The following is a 16,637-nucleotide window of genomic DNA, read 5'->3' as shown; positions in this document are numbered from 1 at the left end:
AACCGAGAAGTCCCTCCTCCTCTGAAGCGTTCGACGTCCAACTCGACTGCCAAGAGCAAGCCTAAGGCGACCAGTCCCAGGTCCACCTCTGGTGGAGGCTTCTTCTCGGCCCTAGGAGCTCCCTCGCTTGGACTCCGAGGCCCGACGACGCCAAAGAAGGCAAAGAAGTCGAAGACGCCCACTGCGGAGACCTCCGCCACGACGGAGACCAAAGAGCCCGCTCCAACTCTCAAGGCGACCGAGACCAAGGAGCACGCCCCAACTCCCAAGACGACGGCAGCAATCTCGACGCCCAAGGCTTCAGTGGATGCTCCAAGAGCCTCTGCTGCTAGCAAGGACACCCCACTGGTGCCTGGCACCACCGCCTCTACCTCTCCCCCGTCCGCCATCACCCCCACTGCCAAGGGCCACACGGTCACTGCCATTGCCAGCTCTGCTCCCTCGACAAAGGCAAAGTCCAACAGGAAGTCCATGGACGTCTCTGCTACCAAGCCCAAGCCTGCTGCGCCTGCTGCACCCAAAGAGGAGACGCGTCTGGTACAGGACGGGGATCAGACTTTTGTCGAGCACATCAACCCGCGATTTGCCACGGCAAAGGCACAGTCATCGAACAAGGCATCACCGGTGCAGTGGAGGACCTCGTAAAGTTGTCGATGACCTCCTCGACACGATACCCCCCGAATCGAAGATATCTACTGGCTGCGAATTTCTTTCTTTCTACTCTTCTTATGCTGCGTTTCTTTTGTTCTTGTGTCCCCTCATTGTTCCTCGCCTCCAATGTCCGTTCATTCTTTCCGCGTTCTAAGCATATCGAATTGCAATGCAAAAAGTCTATGAATTGCTTCACCGATTCGACTCCCACACGCCCCCGACATGAGGGACAAATCTCTGACTGTACCTTGATAGATTTGCCCACACCGGCACCGCCGTTGCTCTCTAGACGCGGAGAGCCCGGACTGCCCGGACTTCGCTGGCGCTCAGCCTCCACGAGAAGCCAGACGAGGCTCCGCTCTCGTAGATGCCCTCGTCATCGTCTTCGTCCAGACTGAGAACATAGGCGACTGTGGCCAAAGAAGGGAAGGAAGGCGATGAGGTAGAGGTCAGTAAAAGTCTACTGCAACATAGTGCAGGGTCGAGAGGTTGGACGGTCAGGGTAGCACTCACTCTGCTGCAATCTAGCAAACTTGTCCCTCACTTCAGCCGAGCTAGTCTGATCCGAAAGGTACTTTGCCACGCTCCTCCAGTCCTTATCAAAACGTAGTGCGCCGAGCTCGGTGAACCTCATACCACCTGCACCGCTGCCGGTACCGGGGCCGGTGCCTAGGAGCATCCTCTCCCATGGTCTCACTACGTGCTCCACACACAGAGCGAAGTACATTTCAAAGTTGGTCTCTGTAAACACTTCTCTGAAATTGGCGAGCAAGTGGTCAAAGATCCTCGTGAAGCGTCGGAAGAAAACATCCTGGTATTCTGCTTCTTGAAACTCTTCCTCCGACAGAGAGTAGGAGACATCTCTGTATGCTTCGGTTAGGAGAGAGCGCAATCGTGGTTTGGAGAGGTGGGTGAAGAGATGCTCGAGCTCGGTTCGGAGGGCGCTGCGCAGGCGGTTGGGGAGAGCGGAGAGCTCAGATAGGCGTGAGGAGACTTGGACTTGCTCGGTGGGAGTGGAGAAGAGGGTGGAGAGGTGCGATTCGGAGGAGAGGTCCCCTAGGATGCGCTCGGCGTAGGTTGCTGAGATGGAGAGGACGTTGAGGTAAAGCTGTAGGAGCCGGAGTGATGTGGTGACAAAAGGGTCAGCACTCTAGCAGTCGATCCCCCCTTGTGAAGCTGGAACTCACCACAAATTGGGTCCGCATCTCCCTCGAGGCCGTCTCCTTCCTAGGTCCATCCGGTCCAGCCATGGCCCCTCCTACATTACGCCAAGTAGTCTCCATCCTCCTCACCAAGATCTGCACATAGTCCTCATCTGCAATCGTACGGAAAGTGCGCAGGCTGCTTGAAATGGACCCCAGATGGGCTGTAGAGAGAATGCGGGTGAGGGTGGCTCGAAGCAGGAAGAAGGCATCGTCTAGAATGGATGAGGTGAGAGGGCGCGCCGTGAGGTCTGCTGTGTCGATGCGATGTGCCTATGGAAGAGGAAGTGTGAGAGTTAGTCGATGAGGGTCAGCGCTGAGCAGATCTAACATAGTGGTCGAGGCAAAGGCTTTGCTGACCTTTTCAAGACTACTCCTCAAGTACCACCTCTCCAGCGGGCAATACATCTCCTCCAGGAGAGTGTCCATCTTGCTGCGCAAAGTCGAGCCCTCCAACACCTTCTCGGCGCCGACTGCAGCCTCATTGGTGTCATCTGGAGCTACCATCGAAGCGAGAGACTCTCTGCGCCTACTGTCAACACTGCCTCGACGGTAGTCTTTGAGCTCGGAATCTTCAGTGTCCCGCTCGATTGCATGAGTCTGCGCACTGCCTTCCACCTGGTCATAAGAGGAGCAACAGAGTTAGCGAGAGTCTCTTCTCAAATGGGTACCTCGCTCAACTCACTTCGAGACGTCCGCGTAGGAAGCGCTGATACGTCGCCCATCTGGCCGCCATGGTTGCCAGCTCGGTCAGCAAGCGGTCCACCTCACGTCCATCTGGAGCCTGCGGCTCTTCGGGAGCATTAGAAGGCGTCGAAGGACGGTTGAAGCCGCCAACAGGGGTGCCTGGGCGACCAGGCACACCAGGTTTTCCAGTTCCGGCTATGCGAGCAGAGGACTTTCCCGCTGTATTCGAGGACCCGAGATTGGCCAGGAAGTGGAAGGTGAAAGCCCTCGCCTCATCCAGTCTTCTGCCGATGGACGTCTTCTCGATCCAGCTTTCGATGATCCTGTTGCCGATGTAGTCACACTCCTCTTGCAAACCAGGCATGACGCCTGCTGCAAAGTTGCCCTTGCCGTAGTGACGATCCACGACTGCTTGATGAGTATCGATGAGAAGGGCCAGTTGCTCAAAGAGCGCCGTGAGGAGGTGGGCGTGGTGCAGAGGGGTATTGGCCCCTCTCCCCGTCGCCTCGATAATGACCTTGCCCTTTTCGCGGATCATACCCCTGGCAAATGTACAGTAAGCAGCCAGACCTTCGTTTCTCCAACCCACCAGCGGGAACATCTTGAAGAATTTGCTTGCCTCTGCTTCGTCTTTGTTCTCGGCAGCTTGTTGAAACTTTTGTGTAAAGACACGGAGCAGGACGGTTCGAAGCTCCAGGAGCGTTTGAGCCGGCGCAAGAGGCTGCTCTGTGGTGGGCACGACCCTCATTGCAAATTCGCTCTCTATGACCTCGATGGGTATGGTCATGGCCTTTTGGGCGTGTCTGGTAGCCGTCTCCCAGTCGCCCTGCTCCACTGCACTATTCAAGCTTGCCAAGCTGCCTTTCAGATCCTGAGTCCAGGTCACCCACTCGGATGCCACTCTGATCCGCCGCCTCTCTTCGTCTAGCACCCTGACCGCTCCGCTAATCCTATCAGAGGTCAGCGCTGCCTCTACCAATCTCAATTGCAGCACTTGAGCTTCTTCCGTCAAGAGGTCGATCTGAGGAGCAAAGGAAGCTATCCGCTCCTGCGACTGCTGTACGCGCCTCGTGGAAGACCTGATGGCAGCGTCTAGGGCCTCGTCTACTCGAGCAGAATGTACTTCCAGCTCCTCGAGTGCCCTCCTGACCTCGGCGGGTGTGGTGAGTGTGCAAGGATCGGTCGAGGGCGGCAGAGTGAGAAGGGAGGACGAAGGGGAAGATGGAGATACCGGCCGAGAATGGTAGCCATTGGACTTTCCTGCCATCTCATCGCGCCGCTGCGAGCGACTGTCAGTGAGATAAGATGTGCTGGCAGTAGCCGACCCAGCAACATCTGCGGTCATTGGTGAAGGTGTTGCAGTGTGAGTACGGCGTGGTGGTATGGCAGTAAAGGACACCAACGTCGCAGCGAGCGGAAGTGAAGGGACGCACACGCAACACCCGCACCAGCCACCGGCCATTGCCGACTAATCAGGATCACCACCACCATTACAGCCAACACCACTCCTTCCTACCATTCACTATTCAGCACTGCCCGCCATGTTGACCGCAACCATGGCTCTAAGGTCTGCATCAACAACAGCCAGCGCCTCACTAGCACGCTCGCCTCCACTGGTCCTCACTGCCGCCTCATTGAAGCAGCTTCTCTCCTCTCCCACTCCACCCGTGCTGCTCGACTGTTCCTGGCACATGCCCAATGCCAACCCACCTCGAGACCCATACAAGGAATATCTCGCTTGCAGGATCCCCGGTGCAAGATGGTGGGACGTGGAAGAAGTCTCGACAAAGGGGGAAGAGGTGCGCAATCTACCTCATATGATGCCGAGTCCAGGCACCTTTGCGAAGGCAGCTGCACAGAGAGGCATCTCTCCCTCCAGCCATGTCGTTTGCTATGATACACATGGACTCTTCTCCAGCCCAAGGACGGCCTTTACCTTTCTGGCATTTGGACACAAGAACGTATCTGTGCTCAATGGAGGGCTGCCCGCATGGCTCGACGAGGGAGGCGAAACCCAAGAGGGAAAGGTGGAGGAAGAGGTAGTGGCAGAGGAATACCCTGAGCCCAAGCTTAAGGAGGGATGGGTGAGGGATTTCGAAGAGATGGTGGCAAATGCTCGGATGGGAGGACGTGGAGAGGTTGTGCTGGACGCACGTAGCCGAGGCAGGTAAGTAGGGAGACGGGCTTAGGGCTTGCGACTCTCCCTGGACGACTGACAGGCTCACTCTGTGTCTCCTTCACAGATTCAATGGCACCGATCCCGAGCCGCGTGCGGGCTTATCTTCAGGCCACATCCCTTCCTCTCTCTCCCTCCCCTTCCCAACTCTCATAGACACGCACACTTCCAAGAGGACAGGCAAGCCCTACACGACTCTCAAGGACCAAATCGCCCTCTATCGCACCTTTTCCTCGGAAACGACCGACTCTCAAGGCCGCTCGTCGAGTACACAAGGTGGCTCACCAGTCCTCGACTTTGAAAAAGTACGACAGGCAAGCAGTGCAGGCACTACGGCAGTCACTGCCACTTGTGGAAGCGGAATGACAGCTGCTGTCATCTGGCTGGCGTTGCGGACGCTAGGCATCCAAAGTGCCATTTATGATGAGAGCTGGATGGTGAGTGTCAGGGAGAGCTAGTGGAGGAGAGCATTGGAATGCCTCTACCGCTTCGGTCTATTGACGTCTCTTCCCGCTCTGTCTTTGTCTTGCCTGCTTACAGGGCTGGGCCTCTCGAGAGAAGGAAGGAGTGCCGATTGCTAAGCAGAAGACGGTTGAGCAGGCGTCATGAGGTGTGCTCCTGGTCCAGCTTCTTGTTGTTCTTCCCTGCTTGTCCCCTTGTATACCGCCTCTAATAGAACACACACGCGCTTCGCTTGTAGACCGAGGAACGATTGAGTGTATCTGGTATCCAATTTGTAACGCATCGTTTCATCAGTCATGACAAGTCCTCATCTGCTGAGTGCAGACAAGGCTCACGAAGCGCCATGTTCCTTCTGGAAGGCCATGAGTTCCTCTTCCCTTTGCTTGTACTGCTTCATCAGTGTGTCCATAACTTGTTTCAGCTGATCAAGGGAGCGGGAGGGTAGAGATATCAGCACAATCGCCAACGTTACTCGGAAGACGTGCGAAGCCCGCTGCTGCAGAATGAGCAGAAGAAAGCGCAGCCTAGCAGCACTACTCACCCCTTGTACACTCGTCTCCAATGTCGGCACCACATCCTTGACTGTCTTCTCTAGCAGCACTCCCCCAACCAGTCGGAAGCACTTGCGCTCCTGATCCGTCTCCTTCAACGTCTTGATAACCAGCCTGGAGCAGAAGATCATCTTGTCAGACATGCGTCAAGAGCTCGAGTCTCACCCCCAGGCCCACTTCTGAGCTACACTTCAGCAACTGACTCACAAGTGCTCATCAGCATCCGCCTCTAGCTCTCCCATCTTCTGCGCAAGTCCCTGCAGCTCCTGCCGTCTACTCTGATACTCTTGAGCTAGCGCCGCCGGGTTGCGTCCAGAAGAAGGGCCGGCACCGGCACCGCCTCCTGTGTTGGGTTGGGTTTGGACGGAAGTCATACCTGATGGTGAGATTGAATCAGGATGGGAGGGAGAAAGTCGCTGCGTGGTGAGTACTGTGCTTCTCGCCTTTGGGTGTCTTGGTCGGGAAGCGGAAGACGGAGCGGACTGGTGGAGGGAATCCTGCGCCTCCGTTCCGACGAGGGGCTCAGGCGGAGGATCCGGCAAGTCGAGGGTCCTCTTTCCGTGTGATTGCCGGGCAAGCGAGCAACGCAACAAGGCGGGGAAGCCAAGAGGCTCGCATGAACATATCCTCGATACCTTGACCTCTACCCTCTTCCTTTCCCCTTGTGATACCTCCTCGCTCTCTCCGTCATGTCCTCGATACCGGTACAAGCTCTTATGCTACCGTGACCTGATACCTAGAAGCATGGCCACCGATACCCGCTTTAGACTTCCAGCCCTGGACGGCTTCCCCCTCTCCGTGCATCGCTTCGACCCTGCTCCTCCTTCTTCCTCTGCCCCATCCTCCTCTTCCTCTTCCTCTTCGTCAATCTTGTCCTCATCGGAAGCTCAAGCCATCTGCATTATCATCAACGCCACAGGCGTAGCAGCTCAATTCTACCGATCCTTTGCCAAACATCTCAGCACAAAAGGCGTCGCCGTCTGTACCTTTGACTACCGCTACTCAGGTCAAAGTTTCCCGCCCAAGCGTCTGGAAAAGCTGCAGCGCGTTACACCCGGCACAGAAGAGTTCGACAATGTCTTCCACGAAGCGCTACTAGAGTGCAAGGCAGATTGGGGATTGATGAGCCACTGGTGCCGACAGGATCTGGCTGCCGTGGTAGGCTTTGCAAGAGAGACGTGGCCTGGATTGCCGCTGACCTTGCTGGGCAATTCCCTTGGGGCGCACTTGTCTACACTGCTCGAAGAGCACACCCTCTTTCCATCCAGCGATACCGCAGCAGCTCCCGTACCGCCTGTGCGGATTTTGAACGTCTGCGGCGGTAATGCGTACTGGGAGAATAACAACAGTCCCGAAGAGGCCAAATTTGTCTTTGATCAGGTCATCAAGGCGCCCCTCGAGACCGACGGCGTCTTCCGTTCCTCTTCCCTCGGTCTCGGCTATGACCTCCCCTATGGCGCAGGGGTAGACTGGCTCAAATGGTTCTACCACCCTCTCTTCTCCCTGCAGGGCGCCGAGGACGAGGTCATTGCGCGTGCCCTTGGGGAGAGATTGGACAAGTACCTCTATGTGGGATTCGAAGACGATGCGACGATCAATCAACTTATGCAGACAAACCATCTCTCCCTCTTCTCCCACAAGAGGCGAAACTTTCACTCGCTGTGGATCGATCCGCCGAAGTGCTCACCGCCTTGGCCCGCAATGGGACATGTCACCTCATTTATCCCTACGAGGAGGAGCTGCGACGGTGCTCAAGCGAAGGAGGCGGAGGTTGAGACGGGGGAAGAGGAGCGACCAGGCGGTCCAGCCACAGAAGCGTACGAGCTCACCGAAACAGACGTCACAGCAGCCTCATCCTCGTCACTACCTGTCTCTCCCTTGACTAGGGAAGAGACCATCTTCCCCCTCTACCTCGAGTACATCCTTCATGGTACCGTACCAGAGGCTGCGCCGGGCCGGGAGCATCGCGTGTGGACGGTGGAGGATGAGCGCGATCGGGGTGAGCTGCGGCGGCAGTGGGAGCAGGCTTCGAAGCTGGAGCGGGAGCGAGAGAAGGAGAGGGAAGAGCAGGAGCAGAAGCAGGAGCAGGAGCAGAAGCAGAAGCAGGCCAGGGGAAAGGATAAGGCGCGATTGTAGACTAGACTTAGAGCAGACTGGACTACGAATAATGCATAATGCTTGATTGTCGAATTGAGAATGTGTAATAGATGCTCGATGTTCTTCTCTTCTAAGTAGCTCGCGAGCGTCAAGAAGGCATGTAGACGGAAGCACAGCAGCTCAGCCAACTCCTCCCCGGTCCCTTCCCTTCCCTTCCCTCCCGCCTTCCAAAGGACCCTCCTCTATCTCCTCTTCCTCTTACCGGCTCCACCAGTCGAAGCAGCTCCCTCCCAATCCATGTCCCCAATGGGATCCCACGTCTTCTCCCTCTCCTCGGGTTGCGTCTCTTCCCAAATCCGATTCTCATCAATCTTGAGAACCTTTTCCCCCTTTCTACCAGCGAGGATCCCAGCAGCGCCATTACTGGTGCTAGGAGCCGTTGAGGATTCGCGCTTCAGATGGATACTGGCGGCAGAAGGAGTGGGGGTGAGAGCGGGTCCGATCTGGGATTCAGTCATCGGAAGATCCTTGTAGATGACTGTTCCCCTCGAGCTCTGCACAGAAGATGCTGCAGCAGCGGCCAGACCACTGTTGCCATTGTTGTTGTTGTTGTTGGAAGAGGAATTCCCCTCCTCCTCAGCGGATCTAGGATAGGCCGACTTTTTCCAGAAGATGGGCTTGTGCGTCTTGAGTGCTCCGCGAATGGGCTTTGCCAGTGCGCCGAGATTCGCCGCTCGCTCTACATCGTCATCACCCTCCTTGTCGTAGTAGTACCAGTGCTCGAGACTGTTTCCACTGGCGTCCTTGCCCGCTCGTTGAATTTGACCAAACATTCGCTTAGACTGCAGGACCGTCTCTAGCTGCTCGGTCCAGGCTCGTCGGGCGATTGAGGACCAACGGTCAGCAGCTGCGCTCGTCGATAGGCCCGCTTTGCCGACGAGGAGCTCTTCACCTCCCCAGCCGGGCACGATCTTGCCGTGCTCGAGTTGCTGAGAGGGAGAGATGCACTCCGGATTGGGGGCAAGACTGCCTACTTCTCCCCTCATGAGACCTTGTGTGCAGGACAGGACGCTGCGTACTGCCTCGCTGGCGCTGATCGTGGCTGTGCGGTGGAAGACGATGGCGCCGGCAAGAAGGCCTTCCAGGTCGTAGGTAGGTGCCAGAGCAGCCACGCACTTTCGGGCGTGCTCGCGCAGATCGCTACGCAGGCCCTCGCTGTTGTCTTTGTTTGCGGCAGCACTCAGCATAGCAGAAGCTGGAAGCTTTGGCGGAGGCATGCGAATCTGACTGTTCGTCAGAGCCAAGGGTCGCGCCGCCCTGGGAGCCGGAAGCGATGTTGGGGGGCCCATTTCTTTGACAGTAGTGCCGGGAGTTGCAGACCGACTTGGCGATGGTGAGGGCGTTAGCTCACTCTCTGCATCAGAGGCCACATCCAGGGCTCCTTGCGAAGCCTCAATTCCGTTGGCCCCTGGAATCAGCTTCGTGATCTTGCCCGGCCGCTCCTCTTCCGAGTCGACTTGCTCCTGCTGTCGAGAGCCTAGCGAGCTCCGAGCGAATCGACTGCGCCCAAGTGTAGGTGACATTGGCTCTTCCGCGCCGTCATCATCGTCTGCCTCGCCTTCCGCATCATCAGAGTGAGATAGAATACCAGTGTCGTCCCCAGCATCGAGGGGCTGGGACGGTACGTAGCTGTCAAGAGGAGGCGGGCTGCTGGAGGGTGGTGAGAGTGGGTATTGTGAGTCCCGACCAAGGGTAGACCTCTTGACGAGTTGCGGGCTGGACTTGGCAGGCGTAGGAGAGAGCATCTGCGACACGTCCTCTTGAGAACCTCCTCGCATAGCCGAAGTGGACGCGACTCTGCGCAGATCGCTCTTAGAAGGACTGCTTCCATTCTTCTGAGGCATGCTAGCTCGGGCTTTCCTCTTTGATGTTGCGGTCCGCTCCTTGGTAGCTTGGGACTCTACGAGGCTAAGAGGCTTCTGGGCTTCTTCACGAACATCGAAGCGAGCTTTGACGCCGAAGAAGTCGATGATCGTCTTGCCTGGCTGAAGGCGCAGGACGTGTCCCTCCCTCCTTCGCTTGCCCTCTACAATGAGACCGTTCTGACCCAGAATTCTGACCACAAATCCCCCGGGGGGCAGGCGCTTGGCGGCAGCGGAGGCGTCGACTGCGCGTACCAGTGGCGAGAAGGGTAGCCATTCCACGATGGCATGCCTTCGGCTCACGTGGCGAGCCGAATTGGGGAGAGCTACGTGCTGTGTGGGCTTAGCGCCCACGCCTTGAGCCGGCGCAATACTATCTTCCTCTTGTGAGGCAGCCGCGCTTGACGCGTGTGTCTCGCCCGTCGGCTTGCACCTGCCAAGCATTAGAGCATGGGTGTACGACGCGTACAGTACATGCGAGACATCTCCCTCGGCGCCTTCGCTGACTGGCAGCTCCTCGAGGCCAGCAAAAGGATCGCTGAAGCCCAGTCTGTCCGCCGCGTGGGAAGAGCCAAAGGAGACGCGAGACTGTCGCGCCTTGATGGGAGATGAACCTGGAGCTGGTGAAGAAAAATCACCAGCTGCTGGACGAAAGGGTGAGGAAGAGTATGGCGCAGTGACTGATGAAGCCCTGTTGTCGCGACCGCGTCCGGAGGCAGATGTGGGCGAGGAAGGAGGGGGCGTGTCATAGGCAGTGGAAGGCTTGAGATTCGAGAGGGTCGCCATCTTGGAGCTGTTGAGATCGCGAGGCTGAAGAGGTGTCGCGCTCTCGTTGGTCTTCAATGATGACCCAAGGGAGAAGAAGGTGTTTGGCGATTGAGAGTCCATGCTGTCGCGGTGGATGAGGCAATTGACGCGTCGTGAATGATCGTGTAGAGTGGTAGGTACGAGGGCGTGAGTCAGAGCAGGTCGCGGAGAGAGACACGAGGCTTGAGGGTGACGCCGGCCCTGTTGAGTACCAGAACGCCGTACCAGAGGGATGGAGCCTTGACGACGAGGTGGTGGGGATGGTACGGAGGGAAGACGAGGAGGAAGAAGCAGACACGCGGGGGTGAATCGGTGCCTCTGTCCATTGCAGGCAACCTCGGCTCCCAAAAACCGCGACGTGACTTGGAAGCGCTGCCTCCACAGCCAGGCCATTTTGTTTCGCACTCCGCCCGTCGTTCCGCCAAATGGATCCATCAGTCCTTCTTCCCGCAACGCTCCTCACCGCCGCCACTGCCGTACGAACATCGCAATTGCTAGAGCCTCAGCTCCCTTCGATCCTGTCCATCCTCGAATTGCTACCTTGTCACCTTAAAACAGCAACAATGCCACGCTATCGCCGTCAAGCAGCCTCCCAGAGCTCCTCGCCAGAGGAAGGAGTAGCCCCGGACACCAGTGGTATCGCAGCCTCACTAGAAGATCTGGCTAAGTCTGGACCCCTTCCCAAGATGGCCGTCTTCGACTTGGATTACACCTGCTGGCCGCTGTGGGTAGATACTCACGTTGATCCTCCATTGAAGCGCAAGGGAGAGGCAATCAACAAAGTCGTGGATAGGTGAGTGGGCAGTCGAAGATCCATGGGTCGCTTAAAGATGTTGAGTGGAGTTGGATATCTCCTCAAACCCCTTCCGCTCTTCTGCTAGATACGGCCAAGCACTATCCTTTTATCCGCACGTGCCGTGAGTACAAGTGTCTGAAAACGAGCCTGGTTCCAAACACAGACAGCCTGACCAGATCGATGTCCACCATACTTTCTTGACCACAGCTCCATCTTCTTCTTCTGCCAAAGACACAACATTGCTATTGCAGCTGCCTCACGGACCTCAGCCCCCTCAGCAGCTCGGCAAGCCCTCAACGGTCTCATACTCATAGACGACTCTCCCTCCTCCTCCTCCACACCAAAACAAGTCAAGTCCTCCTCCCTCTTCAAGTACACCGAGATCTACCCGGGCTCCAAGCTTACCCACTTTAAGAAACTCCATGCGGACAGTTCGATCCCTTATTCGGACATGATCTTCTTTGACGACGAGCATCGCAATGGAGAAGTGGGCAAGTTGGGCGTATTGTTCGTCGAGGTGGGAAGTCAGGGATTGGATTTGGGAACATTCACAAAGGGCGTTGCGGAATGGAGGGCGAGGAGGAGTGCCAGGGGAGAGGATGAGGGGAGGAAGGAGGCCGATCCTGCGACCAAGATGTGAGAGCAGGCGAGACAGTGTACAGCGAGGCATGTCACGCTACAGGGATACCTGAGTAATCTATACCATTGCTACAAGACGAAGGAGCATGCGAAAGACGGACAAAGTGGCGATGAGCGCGGGAGAGCACAGACGCGGTCAAGGAATCGCTGAGAAGGGTGAGACAAGACGAGTCATCTAAAGATCGTCGTCCATCGAATCGGGAATGAGGACCTGCTCTCCGGGCTTGAATGCGGGCATGCTGAGGTGCAGAGATGTGAGGCAGGATCGAAGAGTCAGCACGCAGTCACTCATCGGCCTTGACGTCCAAGGACAACTCACCCGAGGTAAGGACATCCGCTACATCTGAAGGCGTCTCCTAGGAAACAGCTACCGCAACTACTCGTAGCGCCCTTTGTATCTACCTGCACCCTCTTCACCACCCTCGTCACACCATTCTCATCCACGACTGTCTCTGTCACTTCCGTCTTCGCACCAGGCACATTTGATCCTGCTGGTAGATCCTGCTCATTCTCGTCTAGCTTGACTATCGAAGTGCCATTCATCCTCGCATTCTCCTCCTCTTCCTCGAGCTCGCGTAGACCACATGTGCAGCCCTTGCAGGCCTTCTTCTTCTTGCCTCCGGCTAGAGCAGACTCGAGATCGCAGTCCTCGCGACGGGCCGCCTTGGGGACTAGACGGTCTGCCTCGCTGAGAAGAGATTCGGGGTCGATCTGGGCAGGAGCAGGGGCTGTAGCCCACAGCGAAGTCTTTGTACCTGGTGTGCGTGCGTTGCCGAGGACCTTGCGTCGGAGGGGCATCGCTGTCGAGCCGCTGGCTGAAGCGCCACTGCCGTTGCTGAGGCTGATGGATGACGAAGCAGCGCCACTAGAACTACCGCTGCCTCCGTCTGACTCGAGCTTGGTAGCTACGAGCTTTCCACCAGCTTCGATCGTGACGCTGGAGAAGCCACTGACGATCAGCTCACCACGACTACGCTTGATGGAGGCCTCGTCTGCCTGACCGACGAGCTCGAGCAGTAGTTGACCTTGAGAGCGAAGACTTGTGTAGAGGATGGAAAGCAGATCCGCGTCTTGGGCCTCAGCAGCAGGGAGTAGGACCATGGCGTAGGGATACGTCGAGGGGCTCAAGACAGTAGCTACGGGGATGTAGAGCGCATATGCGTGTGAGTCAATCATTGTGGATAGATGCTGCGATTGATCTGTCAACCGACTCACCTCCCTCCTTCAACCGATCCGCCATGTGCATTTCCACCTGCCGTTGTCCACCCTGGCCCGCCTCCTGCACGGCCTGCTGGTACTGTCCGCTCTGGGCAGCAGCCATGGATCCAATGACGAGGACACGATCATCAGATGCCTCGCCGCTGACGACTCCGTTGGACTGGTGGTGGTGGGGTCCAGCCATGCTGGATACGTCCGGACTCATTGCGGAGCTGTGACTTTTGCGAGAGGGGAGAGTGACTCGAGGAGGTGGCGAATCCGGTGTCTCGGAGCAGTAGGTGTGTACAGAAAATGAGACTTGATCGTGATATTGATATGGATTGGAGGTGCGATGACTCTGGGGGCCTAAAGTAGTGAAGGGTATGGAACGAAGCAAGGTGCCAATGGAAAGCCTCTCGCCAAGATAGGAATTGATAATAGCGTCGGGCCCAGTCTGCCTCTCTGCCTGCGTTTGTAAGGCCCGCGAGGGCTAAGGAGCGAAATTCGGGCCTCGGGGATTGCGAGTCACGCCTTCCTTCCGTTCCGTTCCGACGGAAACAAAATTTGGCCTGGCCAGGTCCCGCTCCTGGACTTTCCTACGTCGGCTACATTGACAGAGTGACAGAAAGACACGAGCTCAAGGTGATCAAGCAGCAAGATGAGCAGACCAGAGCATCAGGCGCCGCCTGAGATCTTCTACGACGATGATGAAGCTTCGAAGTATACGGGAAAGTGAGTCGAGAAGAAACCAGAAGCAGACGATGGTTGCGAGGCATCCCGCTGACTCCTGCCCCTCTTCCGTATCCTCGCAGCTCCCGTATCAAGAACATTCAGGCGAGCATGACCCACCGAGCCATCGAGCTTCTCAATCTCCCAGACTGGAAAGCAGATTCTGGAGCTCTCATTCTGGACGTAGGGTGCGGTTCAGGTCTCTCGGGCGAGATCTTGACAGAGTACGGCCACGAATGGGTTGGCTTCGACATCAGCCCTTCGATGCTGGAGATCGCTATCGCAAGAGATGTAGAGGGAGACCCTATCCTAGCTGATGGTGGGCAGGGTGTGCCTTTCAGGGCTGGATCCTTTGATGGAGCTATCAGGTGAGCTCGGACTCGGCTTGACCAGGACCATGAGCATAGCAATTCTAATCGTCGCTTCCTCTCACCTTCCTCTCATTCGACGCAGCATCTCCGTCCTGCAATGGCTATGCAACGCCGACTCTACCTCCCACTCGCCCATGGCACGTCTCCTCTCCTTTTTCACAACTCTTCACGCCTCCCTTTCCCGTGGCGCCCGAGCTGTCTTCCAATTCTACCCCCAAGACGACGACCAAGTGAAGATGATCATGACTTCCGCCACCAAGGCCGGCTTCGGTGGAGGATTGGTAGTGGACTACCCAAATTCGAAGAAGGCAAAGAAGTTCTATCTGGTGCTTTGGAGTGGTGGAGTCATGGTGAGACCGAGGGGGATGGAGGAGTATGGACAGGAGACGGCAGAGGGGCAGGAGCTTCCCCAGGGTCTCACGGCTGAGCATGAGCAGGATGGAGCTGCTGGAGGACGCTCGAGAGTCAAGTTTGAGAACAAGAGGGAAAGGGATCTCAGCAAGTCCAAGAGCAAGAGAGCGAGGAAGGGCAAGGATGGCTTTGGAATGGAAAAGGGAAGCAAAGAGTGGGTGTTGCGGAAGAAGGAGCTGTATAGAAAGAGGGGCAAAGAGGATGTTCCGACCGACTCCAAGTTCACTGGTCGGAAGAGGAAGCCTCTCTTCTAGACAGACTCAGCAGCTACGACAATGCATGATACCCTATATAGCAGCCATCATTGGTGTATTTGATATTGAAAGGTAGTGGGTCGCTGTACACTCAGTCCAGATCTTCCTCCTCTAAGGCCTCCGCAGCGCCCCCTTCGGGATCGTCTGCGGATTGCTCGTCTTCAGCAGCGCTCTGGAAGACGGGCTGAGGTACCTGCTTGATGACCAGAGGCTGGACAGGCTCAGGCACCCCTCCAGCGATCTGGCTTTGCTTGCCTTGTTGCCCTCCTCCCATCAGGCTGGACAGCATATCTTGCATGAAGTTGCCTTGAGGTCTCGAGGGCTGCATGTCAAAGTACGACTTTGAGATGGTCGGAATGGTCTGTGGATGGTGGGAAGTTGAACGCATGAGACAGGGAACCCCGACAAAGTTGACTGTCCCGCAAATAGACTCACGTCGCTGATGCCCTCCTCGTGAATCGCATCTCCCTCCCTCTCATACTGCCGCACCAAAGCCACCCAAGCATTCCTCAGGCCGTCTGGCACCCTGCCGCTGGAGGCCTTGGAAGCCTTGGCGTGAAGAGACAGTGCTAGAGCCATCTGTCCGAAGTTGAGATCTGGGTTGGCGGTGATGGACATCTGGAGGTTCTGGGGCGGGGAAGGAGCATTCTCTGCGCCGGCAGGTGCTGTGTAAGGACGAGGGTTGGGAGTGACTGGGAGGAGAAGTGTGGAATGTTTGGCCGCCAGACGCGAGATGAAGATGGAAAGGAAACCTCGGGCAGCTTCAGATGCTTTCAGAGATAGCAGACTGTAAGGCAAGAAGGGGCGAGGTCAGGTTGAGAAAGACAACGCTTCTCCCTTCCTGGCAAATTACTCACGGCATCAATGCTCTGAGCGCCCATTTGCCTGCTTCTATCCTCTCGATCACCTCTGCATCCCTCTTCTCCCCTGTCTGTTGAGACGCGTCCTGTGCGAATGTCTTCAGCCATTCCACCATCATTAGCGCGAATGCCTTGGGAGCGTGCTCGGGAACTTGAGCGCTGGAGCTGGCGGGGGGTGTTACACATGCTGCAATATAGTGTGTCTCTGCAAGGTAGAAGGAGCTCTCTATAGGTATGTAAAACACGGGAGATCAGTGGCAAGCTCTGGGTAGGCAGAGTTGACGCTGTCTACTGACCTTTTGTAAGCACCTCTGCAATGCCTAGTCTGAGGAAGCTGTCTCCAGCTGGATTCCGGCTCGCCTTGACGGACCACCTCACGGCAGCGTCAATCAACTTTTTCCTCCAAAAGTCATTCTTTGCAAGTGAGACGATCTTGATGATCTTCTCTCGTGCGTCTTGATCGCAGGGCTTGCTGGACTGATCGAGGATGTCGACTAGGTAGACTCCGAGATCACAACCACTGCCCTGTTCGCCCTGCTCGAGCATGGACACTGCGCCGTCTGAGATTGTCTTGATGGCATCATCGTAGGACTTCTTCTTGAGTTGTCGGATGGCCTTGGTCCGCAGGCGCTGGTGGGTATCGTAGGCTGTGGCAGACATCGTCGTTGTTGAAAGCAATGGTCTGCTGCTATTCGCAGGAGAGAAGTGTTGCTGGTGGAGGAACACCTTTGCAGCTTCCAGCCAAGGCGCCTGGCCCAGACGCGGCGGAGCGCCAAAGCGGCTGCTTCCGTTTGTCTGAGGTCCGTGGCGGGAAGAAAGAAAAGT

At 56.7% G+C, this 16,637-nt stretch overlaps 9 protein-coding genes across 9 annotated transcripts; 4 read left to right on the top strand and 5 right to left on the bottom strand.

Moving 5' to 3' along the window:
* Positions 1 to 598: 598 nt before the first annotated feature.
* Positions 599 to 3,807, bottom strand: BCV69DRAFT_266043 (COG4-domain-containing protein; the record flags this gene model as incomplete). Its single annotated transcript, XM_025490798.1, has 5 exons — positions 599 to 1,061; positions 1,165 to 1,759; positions 1,839 to 2,126; positions 2,214 to 2,471; positions 2,539 to 3,807. The coding sequence occupies 5 exons, from the start codon at positions 3,805 to 3,807 to the stop codon at positions 937 to 939; spliced, it is 2,535 nt and encodes an 844-aa protein (XP_025349853.1). The 3' UTR covers positions 599 to 936.
* A 424-nt stretch (positions 3,808 to 4,231) lies between these two features.
* On the top strand, positions 4,232 to 5,325 carry BCV69DRAFT_289171 (Rhodanese-like protein; the record flags this gene model as incomplete). The annotated part of the gene is made up of 3 exons (XM_025493663.1): positions 4,232 to 4,707; positions 4,784 to 5,153; positions 5,257 to 5,325. The coding sequence occupies 3 exons, from the start codon at positions 4,232 to 4,234 to the stop codon at positions 5,323 to 5,325; spliced, it is 915 nt and encodes a 304-aa protein (XP_025349852.1).
* Positions 5,326 to 5,509: 184 nt separating this feature from the next.
* Positions 5,510 to 6,103, bottom strand: BCV69DRAFT_245298 (Prefoldin; the record flags this gene model as incomplete). Its single annotated transcript, XM_025490146.1, has 3 exons — positions 5,510 to 5,599; positions 5,720 to 5,843; positions 5,937 to 6,103. The coding sequence occupies 3 exons, from the start codon at positions 6,101 to 6,103 to the stop codon at positions 5,510 to 5,512; spliced, it is 381 nt and encodes a 126-aa protein (XP_025349851.1).
* Positions 6,104 to 6,332: 229 nt separating this feature from the next.
* Positions 6,333 to 7,935, top strand: BCV69DRAFT_280292 (hypothetical protein). Its single transcript, XM_025491563.1, has one exon. It carries the CDS (start codon positions 6,474 to 6,476, stop codon positions 7,863 to 7,865), a length of 1,392 nt encoding a protein of 463 aa, XP_025349850.1. The 5' UTR covers positions 6,333 to 6,473; the 3' UTR covers positions 7,866 to 7,935.
* Positions 7,907 to 10,859, bottom strand: BCV69DRAFT_280291 (hypothetical protein). The gene has a single exon (XM_025491562.1). It carries the CDS (start codon positions 10,634 to 10,636, stop codon positions 8,069 to 8,071), a length of 2,568 nt encoding a protein of 855 aa, XP_025349849.1. The 5' UTR covers positions 10,637 to 10,859; the 3' UTR covers positions 7,907 to 8,068.
* Positions 10,860 to 11,212: 353 nt separating this feature from the next.
* On the top strand, positions 11,213 to 12,063 carry BCV69DRAFT_280290 (hypothetical protein). Its single transcript, XM_025491561.1, has 3 exons — positions 11,213 to 11,348; positions 11,437 to 11,472; positions 11,559 to 12,063. Exons 1-3 carry the CDS (start codon positions 11,242 to 11,244, stop codon positions 11,989 to 11,991), a joined length of 576 nt encoding a protein of 191 aa, XP_025349848.1. The 5' UTR covers positions 11,213 to 11,241; the 3' UTR covers positions 11,992 to 12,063.
* An 8-nt stretch (positions 12,064 to 12,071) lies between these two features.
* BCV69DRAFT_280287 (DUF689-domain-containing protein) lies at positions 12,072 to 13,559 on the bottom strand. Its single transcript, XM_025491560.1, has 3 exons — positions 13,206 to 13,559; positions 12,310 to 13,126; positions 12,072 to 12,229 (listed from the first exon to the last, which is right to left on the bottom strand). The coding sequence occupies exons 1-3, from the start codon at positions 13,411 to 13,413 to the stop codon at positions 12,166 to 12,168; spliced, it is 1,089 nt and encodes a 362-aa protein (XP_025349847.1). The 5' UTR covers positions 13,414 to 13,559; the 3' UTR covers positions 12,072 to 12,165.
* A 286-nt stretch (positions 13,560 to 13,845) lies between these two features.
* BCV69DRAFT_310205 (S-adenosyl-L-methionine-dependent methyltransferase) lies at positions 13,846 to 15,024 on the top strand (the record flags this gene model as incomplete). Its single annotated transcript, XM_025494772.1, has 3 exons — positions 13,846 to 13,919; positions 14,000 to 14,284; positions 14,370 to 15,024. The coding sequence occupies 3 exons, from the start codon at positions 13,846 to 13,848 to the stop codon at positions 14,950 to 14,952; spliced, it is 942 nt and encodes a 313-aa protein (XP_025349846.1). The 3' UTR covers positions 14,953 to 15,024.
* Positions 15,025 to 15,043: 19 nt separating this feature from the next.
* On the bottom strand, positions 15,044 to 16,472 carry BCV69DRAFT_296666 (hypothetical protein; the record flags this gene model as incomplete). Its single annotated transcript, XM_025494031.1, has 4 exons — positions 15,044 to 15,313; positions 15,388 to 15,739; positions 15,810 to 16,038; positions 16,109 to 16,472. The coding sequence occupies 4 exons, from the start codon at positions 16,470 to 16,472 to the stop codon at positions 15,044 to 15,046; spliced, it is 1,215 nt and encodes a 404-aa protein (XP_025349845.1).
* Between the last annotated feature and the right edge of the window lie 165 nt (positions 16,473 to 16,637).

Source organism: Pseudomicrostroma glucosiphilum, assembly GCF_003144135.1.
Source record: "Pseudomicrostroma glucosiphilum strain MCA 4718 unplaced genomic scaffold BCV69scaffold_2, whole genome shotgun sequence".
NCBI classification, from domain to species: domain Eukaryota; kingdom Fungi; phylum Basidiomycota; class Exobasidiomycetes; order Microstromatales; family Microstromataceae; genus Microstroma; species Microstroma glucosiphilum.
The sequence above is the reverse complement of the archived record's forward strand: the minus strand, read 5'-3'. Positions and strand labels throughout refer to the sequence as shown.

What these genes read in the sequence shown, in the direction of transcription:
- BCV69DRAFT_280292 (XM_025491563.1), top strand. Translation starts at nt 6,474, where the DNA reads ATGGCCACCGATACCCGCTTTAGACTTCCAGCCCTGGACGGCTTCCCC.
- BCV69DRAFT_280291 (XM_025491562.1), bottom strand. Translation starts at nt 10,636, where the DNA reads ATGGACTCTCAATCGCCAAACACCTTCTTCTCCCTTGGGTCATCATTG.
- BCV69DRAFT_280290 (XM_025491561.1), top strand. Translation starts at nt 11,242, where the DNA reads ATGGCCGTCTTCGACTTGGATTACACCTGCTGGCCGCTGTGGGTAGAT. An exon ending in ATCAACAAAGTCGTGGATAG is followed by an intron (nt 11,349 to 11,436) that starts GTGAGTGGGCAG and finishes CTCTTCTGCTAG; the next exon opens with ATACGGCCAAGCACTATCCT. An exon ending in TCCTTTTATCCGCACGTGCC is followed by an intron (nt 11,473 to 11,558) that starts GTGAGTACAAGT and finishes TCTTGACCACAG; the next exon opens with CTCCATCTTCTTCTTCTGCC.
- BCV69DRAFT_280287 (XM_025491560.1), bottom strand. Translation starts at nt 13,413, where the DNA reads ATGAGTCCGGACGTATCCAGCATGGCTGGACCCCACCACCACCAGTCC. An exon ending in GGATCGGTTGAAGGAGGGAG is followed by an intron (nt 13,127 to 13,205) that starts GTGAGTCGGTTG and finishes ACATCCCCGTAG; the next exon opens with CTACTGTCTTGAGCCCCTCG. An exon ending in AGCGGATGTCCTTACCTCGG is followed by an intron (nt 12,230 to 12,309) that starts GTGAGTTGTCCT and finishes TCTGCACCTCAG; the next exon opens with CATGCCCGCATTCAAGCCCG.